General features: G+C 38.0%; 2 protein-coding genes across 2 annotated transcripts; one reads left to right on the top strand and one right to left on the bottom strand.

Annotated features, from left to right (window-relative positions):
- The first annotated feature begins 1,063 nt into the window (after window positions 1-1,063).
- Window positions 1,064-5,630, top strand: LOC118050746 (potassium channel KAT3). The gene is made up of 12 exons (XM_035061190.2): window positions 1,064-1,349; window positions 1,443-1,906; window positions 1,993-2,208; window positions 2,298-2,453; window positions 2,558-2,615; window positions 2,726-3,043; window positions 3,361-3,600; window positions 3,807-3,905; window positions 4,000-4,032; window positions 4,120-4,305; window positions 4,405-5,059; window positions 5,276-5,630. Exons 2-12 carry the CDS (start codon window positions 1,728-1,730, stop codon window positions 5,389-5,391), a joined length of 2,256 nt encoding a protein of 751 aa, XP_034917081.1. The 5' UTR covers window positions 1,064-1,349; window positions 1,443-1,727; the 3' UTR covers window positions 5,392-5,630.
- LOC118050747 (mannosyl-oligosaccharide 1,2-alpha-mannosidase MNS3) lies at window positions 5,505-12,211 on the bottom strand. Its single transcript, XM_035061192.2, has 6 exons — window positions 11,854-12,211; window positions 9,168-10,129; window positions 8,298-8,559; window positions 6,711-6,908; window positions 6,207-6,355; window positions 5,505-6,073 (listed from the first exon to the last, which is right to left on the bottom strand). Exons 1-6 carry the CDS (start codon window positions 11,929-11,931, stop codon window positions 5,827-5,829), a joined length of 1,896 nt encoding a protein of 631 aa, XP_034917083.1. The 5' UTR covers window positions 11,932-12,211; the 3' UTR covers window positions 5,505-5,826.
- Window positions 12,212-12,738: the final 527 nt, after the last annotated feature.

A 12,738-nucleotide genomic window follows, 5' to 3' on the forward strand; every position in this document is an offset into this window, starting at 1 on the left:
AAAAAGTAGATAAGAAAAATAGAAAAGACAAAACATTAAATAACAATATCTCTTTAAATAAAAACAGATTAGTACTTATATTCTTTTACTGCATAGGTGCTATGTGGACATGTACCCTACTTTAATCATCTTGGATTTAGATTCAAAACAAGATTGGTTGGGAGAAATTTATTTGTTTATGCAACACTCATTCTTTGAATTAGAAAATTTTAGGGTATAATTTAATTGGTCATATTTTAAATTTGATATTTAGAGATTACTAATTTGAATTTTAAAAATTTTATGGCCACTAGAGGCTTATATAATCATTACTTTTAGAGCTTATAAGATTAATCGAGATATACGTAAACCGACCCAATTACTAATATTAATAAAAATAAAAATAAATAGTTTCTAAAAATTCACATAATAGTAGGAAGAATATTATTAACAATTATTATAATAAAAAGCAATTCCCATACCTAGTCTAGTCTAGTCTAGTTATTATAGCTTACCACTGCTTGCAGATGCTAACCCAACAATGGCCGATCTTCCTCGTTTAAAGGAAAACTCTTTTCTGCTACATTCACTCCAAGTGGTGCCATTGGCTGAATCTGCCAGACCAATATCCCTACGGAACGAATCCATGAGCTGCTGGGTCCTCTTTCCCCACCTCATACACTTGTAAAATATACGGTAACTTTCTGGAAGTTAATTTTCCTATTTTTTACACAAACAAACATAATACGTAAATCTTCAAAGAAAATCTTGAAGATTAATGGTGGGAATTGATCTCGAAGGCACGTGCATGATGATACAAATAGAGCTATCAAGCATCATTGAAACTCATATAGTTAAACTACCTTTCTTAAATTAAAAAAAGAAATCCATCCTACTTCATTAATTTCATAGTATATCGTATGGTGTAGAAAAACCTCAGGTTACGTACAAGGAGGGGAGGAGGAGGAGGAGGAGGAGGGTGAGTGAATTTTGGTTTGGCTGGTTGGAGGGATTCGACGAAGGAAGGAAAAAATGTCACTCCTCTAACCAAAGCCCCTATTGGTCCACGTGGCAAGCACAAGTAGTTTCCCCTCCCCAAATCGACTACGGCTGCCTGTTCCATCTCTAGATTTTGAAATGAAAACACCAACATGTTTTCACTCAAATCTGTCCTTTGCAAAGGCCTTGTCTATATATGATTCACTCCTCCACATGTTCTTATGATGGACCTTCCACCACCACCACCACCACCACAGCCATCAAGAAGCACGAGTATATTGCCATTATCTTCTTTTGCTCTTCTTTCCCTGTCTCTCAGACTATTTTTTTCTCTGCCACTGCAATACAGGAAAACTCATGTCTGCCACTTGGTACTGCCATATATCCTAGACACCGTTTGTTCTTCAGCTGATAGTCCTTCTTGTTTACTTTTTTTTTTTTTTTTTCCTTCTTTGTTCAAACAGGAATGAAAGGCCCCCCTTCACCTTTTTCTTTCTTCCATTTCAATCCTTAAATGACGCGCTACTTCGATTAACTTTCTTGAAGAATCATTTCCAACATGTCGAGAGTCTTGAGAAAGTTAAAGAAAAGGTGATTGAAAAAGAAGACAGAGCCCGTGTCACCTCTCAAAAGCTTCAGTATATATAAACACACACACACGCAGAGCCAGCCATTCACAACATACTCTTCCCCACAAAATCTTGAGAGAGAGTACCCTTGAGAATTCAAGCAACCAGTGATTAATTAAGATGGCATTTTCCAATGCCAAGAACTTCTTCCAACGCTTCTGTTCCGAAGAGGTTCATGTGGAGGGTGTTTCTTATGGCAGCTTCTTCTCGAGCGATCTCCTACCATCCCTGGGAGCCCAGATAAATCGGGAAACCAAACTTCGAAGATACATAATTTCCCCTTACAACTCCTGTTATAGGTGATTAGAATTGATCACTCTATATATTATAATAATTATTTCCAGTTTTATTACAGCTGCCTTCTAACAAGTCCCTTTCATTACAGGGCTTGGGAGATGTGGTTGGTTGTTCTAGTCGTTTACTCTGCCTGGATCTCTCCATTTGAGTTTGCTTTCCTAACATCCAAGAAAGATGCCCTCTTCATCTTTGACAACATTGTCAACGGTTTTTTTGCTGTTGATATTGCTCTCACCTTCTTCGTTGCGTGTCTAGATAGCCACTCTTACCTCCTTATCGACGACCCTAAGAAGTTAGCAATAAGGTAGCCAAGCGTCCTGCAGCAGCATTTCCTCCACAATTAATGAATGCTTCTTCTCAACTTAGCAATCACTCAAATCCAACCTTTTGCAGGTACATATCAACGTGGTTTATTTTCGATGTCTGCTCGACAGCCCCATTTCAGTCTCTTAGTCTCCTGTTCAGAAATCACGGTAATGGACTTGGTTTTAACATCCTCAGCATGCTCAGACTTTGGCGTCTCAGACGAGTCAGTGCCTTGTTTGCAAGGTTTGCCACCAGACTCCAATGATTTCATTTTTCTTGGGAATTTCGTAGTTTTATAATGGAAGAATTGGAGAGTTGAGGAGCTTTTCTGTTTTCTTCCTATATAGACTTGAGAAGGACATCAGGTTCAACTATTTTTGGACTCGGTGCACAAAACTTGTTTCTGTAAGTCACAAACACTTCCAACTTGTTCCTTTCCAGTAAACACTAATTAAATAGGCTAGCTAGCTTATTAGTAATATTTCTAATCTCCTTTCCCTTCTGGTTTATTTCAGGTAACCCTGTTTGCAGTACACTGTGCTGGATGCTTTAACTATTTGATTGCAGATAGATACCCTGATCCGAAGAGAACCTGGATCGGTGCAGTAAACCCAAATTTTAAAGAGGAGAGACTCTGGAATAGATACGTGACTGCAATGTACTGGTCTATTACCACATTAACCACAACAGGTTATGGGGACCTGCATGCTGAGAACCCCAGGGAGATGCTTTTTGACATTTTTTACATGCTGTTCAACTTGGGTTTGACCTCGTACCTCATTGGAAACATGACAAACCTTGTAGTTCACTGGACCAGCCGCACAAGGAACTTTGTGAGTTCTCTCACTTGTAGCTTTCTCGTTTTCCAATTTCCAACTAGGTTTTCACCTTCCTAGATTACGCATAAGCTAAATGGATTCAAGGAAATCACAATTCCTTGTTCAACATGTCTGTCGTGTCTGCTCCTTGGCTCACCAGTTTTATGTGAAGACTACAGCAATCGTACTAAAACACAATAGGATTCACCTACTCCTTCAATGTCAATAGTAGAGATCCAGTATAAATCACTTGTTAAGCAACACTTTTGTCTTCTCCTTGAACATTCCATCACATGAGTAGCCTCATTACAGCTGTAAATTTAATTTCGCAGAGAGACACAGTCAGAGCTGCTTCAGAATTCGCTGCACGAAATCAGTTGCCTCCTCGCATACAGGAACAAATGTTGTCACACATATGCCTCAAGTTCAAAACAGAAGGATTGAAGCAGCAAGAGACCTTAAATGGTCTGCCAAAAGCCATTCGCTCAAGCATTGCAGACTATCTCTTCCATCCTATTGCTCAAAGAGCTTATCTCTTCCGAGGGGTTTCTCAGGACTTCCTTTTCCAACTGGTAAGACTTCACATGTACACATCATTCTTCTTCTCCCCTCCCTCTTCTTAAGACAAAAATATGACCCTTCTGGAATCATATACGGGTAAAAAGATAAACAACAACAGGCCGGAGGCGGTAGTTTCCTTATAGAAGAGGTTTAGTGGCAAGTTGAGCATCAATGTTTGCCCAGTTTCAGAAGACTGATGAAATTTACTTCATAAAAGGTTTCAGAAATGGAGGCTGAATATTTTCCACCCAAGGAGGATGTAATACTGCAGAACGAAGCTCCTACAGATCTCTACATACTCGTCTCGGGAACAGTGGTGTGTAAACTTGATTTTGTTGTCATCCACTACCTCTAAATTTCAGAATGTTTTACTAACATTAGCTGTATGGGAAAACCATTCCTTGTTGCAGGATTTGATATCGTATGTGGATGGACGTGAAAAGGTACTTGTGCCAGCTCTTTCTAAGTCACATATTCCCCATTGATTAAACAAACAATAAGGTTAAAATTTAATTACATCCTCTGTACAGGTTATTGGGAAAGCAATGGCAGGAGACACGTTTGGCGAGTTTGGAGTTTTATGTTCCAGGCCGCAACCTTACACAGTTAGAACCACTGGGCTTTCTCAAATACTACGACTGAACGGAACTGCTCTCATGAGCACCATAAAAGCGAATCCAGAAGATGGGCGAGTCATAATGAATCATCTTTCCATGGTATATGATTTAATAAAGCTTCTCGAGTTGTAAGATCTTTGTTAACTTCTTTTCTTTTACCCTAGCTGAACGTTGGTATTTTATCCTACCCATTTACAGAAACTGCGGAGGCCAGAAAGCATGGATTCTGAATCCCAAAACAGAGAAGAATGGTGCTCTAAGAGAGGGTGTAAAGATCATATGCACGGAGATCTATCAGTGAACAAAGCAAGAGAGACAGATTCCCAGGGATCAAAGATTACAAGAAAGAGTGAATTAGGCAAAGGTTATGATTGTACCAGACATGAAGGGTTAGAAACAGCAGTTGAGGATAGCGAAACGGCTCTTCATGCTGCTGTTTGCGAGGGGCATGTTGAAATGGTTAAGATTTTGCTTGAAGGAGGAGCAAACATAAACAAACCAGATGCCAGAGGATGGACCCCAAAAGCTCTAGCCGAACAGCAAGGAAATAAAAGCATACATGATCTCTTACTAAATTACGAAAATAGGAATATATTAAATGAACATAGAATAGATTTTATCGAGTCAGAAACTGTAGGTGACAGCAAGAAAAGTCGAGAGAAACATGAAGGAAACAAGGCGCTCACAAACTCCAGCTCATGCATTTCTAGATGTCCCCATGATAGGGAAGCAACGAAATCTACCAAGCGAGTCACTATCCACATGCAGCTTCAAAACAGAAGTACATTACAGAGCCGACTTGGGAAGTTAATTATCCTACCTGATTCTATGGAAGAGTTGCTCAGAATTGCCGGTAAGCTCTTGCCCTCTACAGCTAGCGTGTAAATAGACTTATAGGGGGCAAAAATCATGAATTATCTTTTTTTTATTTTTACCAGGCATAAGAACATGACTCTGAAGCTAAAATAGAACAAGGATGTCATACCTTGAAAAGAGATCAGTTGGTTAAATCATCTGTTCCTCGTTTTGCATAATCCTTTTTTCACTGTAGCCATTTGTCACACTGCAGGTGAAAAATTTGGAGGCTACAAATTTACTAGGGTCGTCAATGCTGAGAATGCAGAAATAGATGGTATCAGTGTCATTCGAGATGGCGATCATCTGTTTCTTCTCCAAGATGACTGAAAATTTGGTTGTGATGTGACAAAATTGTTCAAAGACATTGATGCTGACAGGCTGACAGCTTGTGCATTTTGAGCAATGTATAATGAACTATTAACAAAAAGCGCAGTACATCATGGCCAAATGGGGCTCAATGGTCGTTAATAATACTGGAAAATTGGTGATGTCAATTACAACTGGTTGTACCCTCATTTGCTTTTTAGAGCAAAAACCCATCTACATAAAATTATGATAAGCGTCACTATAAAAACAATATAGCATCTTACAAGCATGCCACTATACGAATTGCTTTGTCCAAGAGAACTATCTTTTTTCTGTAGAGATCTGAGCACAGCGTCGCAGAAGGGAAGTCTCTTGAATTTTTCATAATCACTTCACTTCCCCCGGTCTGTTCTCTTCACACATGTTTTGTATGAAATAAAAATAGTACAAGTACTCTCATGAGCCTTTAATAGGAAGGGGATGAGCTTCTGTGTTAAAGACATACTTATCCAAAGGAATAACAGATCTATCCCCGAATAGCAAGTAGAAATACTTGAGTGTCTCACCCAAGAAGAAGGTCTCCATCTTGTCTCTTCTACGAGGAGGAAGCACAGTAACATCTTCTAAGGAACTGTATCCACCAGAATCAACCTTCGTGTACTTTTCAAACGCTTCAAAGATCTGCCAACCCCATTCCTGGTATCTGCAGTGCAGTACAGTTGAGATCAGATAACTGTGCAAGAATTGTGTCAAACAAAAAAGAAAAATTTATAGCAAGGAGTATTTGAAGTGAAAAAAGTTCAGACTTAATAACTCAAAAAATTTAAAGAGCATACTTAGGGTCTTCTGTTATGCGATACAAGATAAACAGTGATTCTACAGTTTCAGGCCGCAAAAGATTGTGACGATCAGCATGTTTAATTATTATGTCATTGACAAACTTTGAATTCTTATTCCCACCATCAAGTCCATGTTCTGAATATTCCTGCTTAATCACAAGAGACAGCAAATTATTAGAACACATAGATGCAAGGAAATAGGCCTTTACCTGGTTATAATGGAAGAATGCAAGGACAATGCCACCCTAACAATTTTGCAGGAAGTGGCAACTCTTGTACTTGAACCTGCATCCTTGTAGAGAAGTCCAACAATATTCCATTGCACCAAGTAAAGGCCCGCTCAATAAATACAAGGAAATGCATTTAAAAAAAAATACAAACAAGGGGAAAAAAACAAAGAGTCAACAGCTTGCAGTAAGTGGGGAGGAAAATGATCCGCTATGGTGCATTGATGGTTTAGAAAACTGCGTTCAGGGAACATATCATCCAAATTCAACCAACCTCAGTATGAAAGTAAGCGATTTCTGGGGCAAGCCCAGTAGAAGTTACTGAATACATCTCAAAGCATGTTTTGGCTAAATCTTCTGCAAGCTTCAAATTTTCAAGGTCCTCAAATTTGAGCAAGTTTTCTTTCATTGCCTTCTCCTTTGTGAGACCCTTGGTGGCACCAAGAGCAAGTGTTCCTGGCAAGAAACAGACCTGAAAGGCCAGTAGAAAGCTCACTCATCAATGACTATTATTAGACAAAAAGAGAGCAATAGAACTTTCATTACAAAGGCGTACATCAGGAACTCAAATATATAATGATGACCCTTACATGAGTGGCACACAATCACATATTCACTAAATCAGAAAATAATAAGGAAAAATAAAAGGAGGAAAGAACATGTCATTCATGAATTGAAAGACAGCACAAGCACATCAAGATGTCAGGATTGTGCAGGCCACGGTAGACCACTGCCAAGTATGGCAGAATAATAGAAAGCATATGACCTTCGTTTTTTACCCCCTTCCTTTTAAGTAAATGCCTATAGCTGAGGAAGAATCTAAATTCCTCTGAACATTCATCCCAGTGAATATGTGCTTAGGCAGCTGGTGGTTGAGAATACATGCATATAATTTATTTCACTTATTTTCTGATGAGGAAGGGAAATTGAAAGGATAAAACGAATCTATAAGATCATTTGACACATTACAGAGTTAAGAATATCTATAATATATAAATCAAAGAAACAAAGACGGAAAAATAGGTTCCCAAATATAAATCTGGGTCCTACTATACCAGAAAATGATGGTTTTAAACTAAAACTGCTTAAATTTCACGTAGTACAATAATAAAGATTTTACATCAATAGAGTATCGTAATATTATGCCTTGAAATATTTAGGCAGCTTATTCCTGAACATGAAGTTGATTCTGACAATGCACGCATGGTTTTGAGTAAAGACAGGATGATAATTCATGCATCTCATTACCATATGTCAATACTGCATATCCTCAACTCAATATATAATTGGCTAAAAGGTCAGAGAACAACTGTAGCATGACATGTAAAGTCTAGTCAATTGATAGTTTGTGACTAACAGACTTCTTGCTGTTATGAAGTGAGCCAATAATTCTGAGAGAATTATAATTGAATGGCAATGATAATCTTCACTTGGCAACTACTTTTATGTCCCAGAAATCCAAAGTATATGCAAGCACATATACATTAGTAAATTATCAACTAGAATAAACCAATATAATGGGAACATCAGGCCTTGCATTAACTGCGCAGCTTCCCGATAAATCTGATACATTAAATTGACATGATAGTGCAGGCCATACATCTAATACTCCATGGATCCATTCATAGCATGCCAGCATTGTATGGCCTCAAATTGAGAGTTGGCTAGAACATGTAAATCAACTGCTACATAGAAAACTAATATTATTTGACAGTGTGAGATTTTGGGGATTTCTAATCAGGGGAACCAGTAATTTCTATGGTGCAAACTCTCATCATTCAAAACATATGATGCATGCACAGAACACATTAGTAATTTATCAGCTACATCAACAACATTACAGAGAGAAAGCTCCTTGTACCAGGTGATCCATCTTTGGACTAAAGGAACCTTTAGGTCCATAAGGCAATTCCCCGACAAAAACCAATCCATTGGGGATTGATTTCTGAACAAGTAGGTGCCTAACACCCTTCATTGCTTCCTCATACATATCATAAAGATATGTAAAATTACTATCTCGATTTCTCCCTTGCTGGAGCCATACTTTAATAAGGTACTCATAATAGCTGTCACCACGAGATCCCAATCTAATATTTTCTCCACTAAATTCACCAGAGTCAGGGCTGCAACCAGTAGGGGAAAAATATCAAACAAATGACAATTTTTTTCCCGCTGAGGAAAAGAAATGCAATTTTCCAGCTAAACATGTACTATACAAAAAAACAAAGGAGGAAAAGATAACTGAAAATATTAAATTAAAGTGAAGGGGAACTAAATATCAACCTTACAAAGTCAATGTTTTGCGAAGTGAACACTAGAAAGATAAGATTGTGATATAGATGCCACATTTGTTGCCAAAGTTAACAAACCTCAAAAAGCTACACATGGCAGGGAGGCATGCTTCCATGAGTTTCTATTTTATGGATGGGAAAAAAGGAGACTCGTGCAAAGAAAAGTAAGAAGATTTTACTCTCTTTTATCTCAAAATGAATTTACATTCTTCTATTGAAATCATAATTTGCAACCATATACCATAAAATACTTCAGATCATTGCTATTCAATGGAGAGCTTTAGAAGAAAAAAAAGATTTAATAAAATTTCTTTTAGTTGACGACCCCCAAAAGCTGCCAAAGGACCAACATGATGGGGAAAAAAATAAACAAATAATTATGTACAAAATTAATGGCATGCAAACAGGACAGATGAATTTGTTTTATACAAGGCCCATACCTTATGTATATGGGAACCAGTCCTTCGACCTTTGGAAGATCTTTTATATGTTCCAAAACCTTCATAGCTTCTATGCTGTACCTTGGATCACCAGAAACAGTACTGAGATAATTAAATTCAAGCTGCACAGTGGAAACTTCTGCAGTACTACTCAATCCATCCGGAGCTCGATGTGCTGACGGATCATGCAGAACAACATCACTGAAGGGAATAGAAGTTGGGCTAGAAGTAAAGGCCAAAAGCAGTCGATCAGCCAAATTTCTCGCAGTTTCAAGATAGACAGTTGGTTTAGGCCCCTTATGCGTCAAATTTGTCCCTTGCTCTCCTCCACTTAAATGATAAGCACTTAAGAGGCCACCCAAGACACGAATAGTAGTTTCAAATAAATTTACTTGGCCTTTCTTGCTAATCCTATCAGAAAGGTGTGTTTCAATCCATAAGCCTGCTTCAGAAACAACTTCATCGGCACCCATTATCAAGGCAGTATCAAGAGCATCAACAACAGTAGCACCTAGACCTCCTAATCCATCAACTCCTCGCTGACTCAGGGGCATAAGTTCATCATAGCCCATTGCATACATTTTATAGCCTGACCAAGCATGGATGAAAGCCTTCTGCACTCTTTGTTGCCTATCCACCCATTTTGAACCAGTATTTAACTTCTGCAGTTCATGAGGAGGATTACCAATGCTACCCTTTTCATCAGGCGGTAGTTGAGGAGGAAGTCTTGGTGGTTTCCTCCAAAATCTTTGGAATCTACCTCCACTATCTGAAATTCCCTTAACTTCTTTATTCACTTTTATTCCTTCAGCTTGTCCTTGGGAAACAGAGTGGGGGGTACTTTTATGCGTGAACATAAGACATGCTAAGCCAAAGATCATTAATAATGCTAAAAACTTTCCTGTACTGCAACTTAAACAATCATGCTTTGCGTTACTGGTGAGTAAGGACTGTGTGATCACCTGCAACACATAATAAGTTGTAGGCAATTCAATTCAATGTGTTACTTATCCATACAAAAAACAAAAAAGAAAAATGTGAATCTTAAATGTTAGAAACCATGGGAAAAGAAAATTTCTTAAGTTAGGAACATCATTTGAAATTTTATTAATTCATATGGTGCCTCTAATTGTTAAAATTCTAAAAAAAAAAAAATGGATTACTGGGAATTATTAATATTAGGATTAGAAGAAAATTACAAGAACTATCCTATGTCTCACAATCCGTTGCCTTCTGACACCTGATTTTTTAAAAACCTATGGTCTGCATCTGTTACGATATAGATTCTCCATGAACACTAGTTTCAGAACCAACATTGTTTTATCCATATGTTGATATGCTTACAAAAATACCATTGTTGACTCCGTGATTTTCTGAAACTACCAAAGTGCACTTTCCATTATTCTTGACTTGGATTAAGAGAGGATGAGCCAGAGAAAAGGAGAAAGGTAAAGGAAACGGCCCAAGTCACAAACCAAACCATGGTCAAGTTTATCAACATCATTCCCACAACCAAGGGGCAGTTAGACAATTATGCTAGCATTGAGGAAAGTGCTTACGCAAAAGGACCTCTATTTTTTAAACATGAGAGCAGGGAGAAAGGAGAGGCTAGAAATAGCAAGTTAACAGAGCAAGAAAATAAAACCTTTCCACATATGTATCTTTATAAAATAACACAACTGAAAGTGGAGATGTAGTTCCTTGAACATGAAAGCAGGAGGAACAAAAAGGCTAGAATTAACAAGGCAATTAAGCAAAAAGTCCCCTTATTCCAAGAAATGTCTCTCTGCACAATATGGTGACTAATAGTGGAAAAAGAATAAGCATCGCTAATAAACCCCTTTGTGTGTATCAGAAATCTTATAATGATTTTTTTGTGCCTGTTTTCCATTTGTTATTTTGGTAACGGAGAAAACTAAAAAAAATCTCGAACTCCATGCATGACATGAACTCCTTGCACATTCCAATATTCTATTCTATGGTGTAATTCTAGATATACCAAACCCTCTCCAGCATTTGATCAAACATTCCATTCGTAAAGCATGTTATCACACCCTAATTGTCCTATCCAAATCTATATACCCAACAACGCCTTTATTCCTAATAAACCAACCATTATAATATATTAGCCTTTCTAATACTCCAATAAACCAGAATTACAACATTCTACTTGATCATGTAAGTTTGCCAGACGCAAGCATCACCCTTTGACCCTGATCTCCATGCTTACGTCCATAAACTGTGTCATCCCAGCAAAAAATTCAGCTCAAAGCAGGCTGATGAGGTTATAATAGGCATAGACCACAACATCCCGTGGAATGATTGGGTTCTATTGTATTTAAGCAGAACAGGGATTCGTGGGGCTTAGTTGCAAAGAGTAAGATACCCATATAGCTCCAACAAATTAATGGATCTGTATGTGTGAAAGCAAGCTTGACATGAGCAATAATTATTACCAACAAGTTGAACTTCTACTCATTTGCAGAATTAATTAAAGCTTCATAGCATTAAATCCTTAAGTTACTCCTAAATAAAATCAAATCCCTCTAGTCCTTCTGCAACGCCACAATTGAACGACATTAAAAAATAGAAAACTGATTGAGAAAAAGAAAAGGATCGGATTGACCGTATTTATTCTGGCGAGAGAGAAGTAACAATAAGAAGAAGAAGACAGAGAGACGTTAACCTTGACGAATGAACGTTGTCGGAACTTGGCGTTGTCGTAATGGACATCTTTCATGGAATAAGGCAACGATTTCGACATGCTCGATCTTTAATTTAATTTAGGGTTTTCTTCAGCCGATCTCCTCTGCTCTGTTGAGTACAGAGAGGGGGGAAGAGTAGAGAGTTTGGATCCAGTTAAGGACGTACCAAATCGAACTTTGATGGAAAATTGGAATAGGACTGTTAGCTTTGGTTTCAAGTCAATGGAGGAGCAGAGAGAGGAGAGGAGAGGGAGGGAGGCGCCTTCTCTTTTTCTCAGCTGGCACGTTTGCCGTGGCCTCACCAAACAGAACGTGACACTTGGTGCTTGGTCGTGTTCGAGTGATTCATCTCATTAACTAATATATTACATCATTTTTAGTTTTGACTGCAGCATGTTTCCCGCGCTACACTGCCGGGGTGCGCATAACCTGGTTTATGTAATAATGTCATGCTGAAACTAAACCAAAAAATGTGAACATCGTTGGGCACTGAAATGTGGTTTCTTTCATCTCTTGGCGAAGATATAGAATGACTGACTTTCAATCAAAAACTTGTAAACAAGTGAATCTTCTCGATCAGTGACTACATTTGTAAACAGATGAATATTCTTGATCAATGCCTGCATCCACCATTGGTTTCTACGTGTAACACATCCTGAAAACAGCTCGATACTTCACAAAGATTTGAACCAGAAAGAAACACTTTAGCAGCAAAGCGGTGGAAGAGCTAAAAAAAGGCAAAAACAAACATGTTTAAATTTATGAACAATTACAAAATTTTCTGAACTTTTGTTAAAGCGGTACCTTTTTATATGTTCATATAGGTCAAATTTTCTTCCTACTATGAGATTTCATTGAGAGTAATT

This window comes from Populus alba, chromosome 4 (genome assembly GCF_005239225.2).
Source record: "Populus alba chromosome 4, ASM523922v2, whole genome shotgun sequence".
Lineage (NCBI taxonomy): Eukaryota > Viridiplantae > Streptophyta > Magnoliopsida > Malpighiales > Salicaceae > Populus > Populus alba.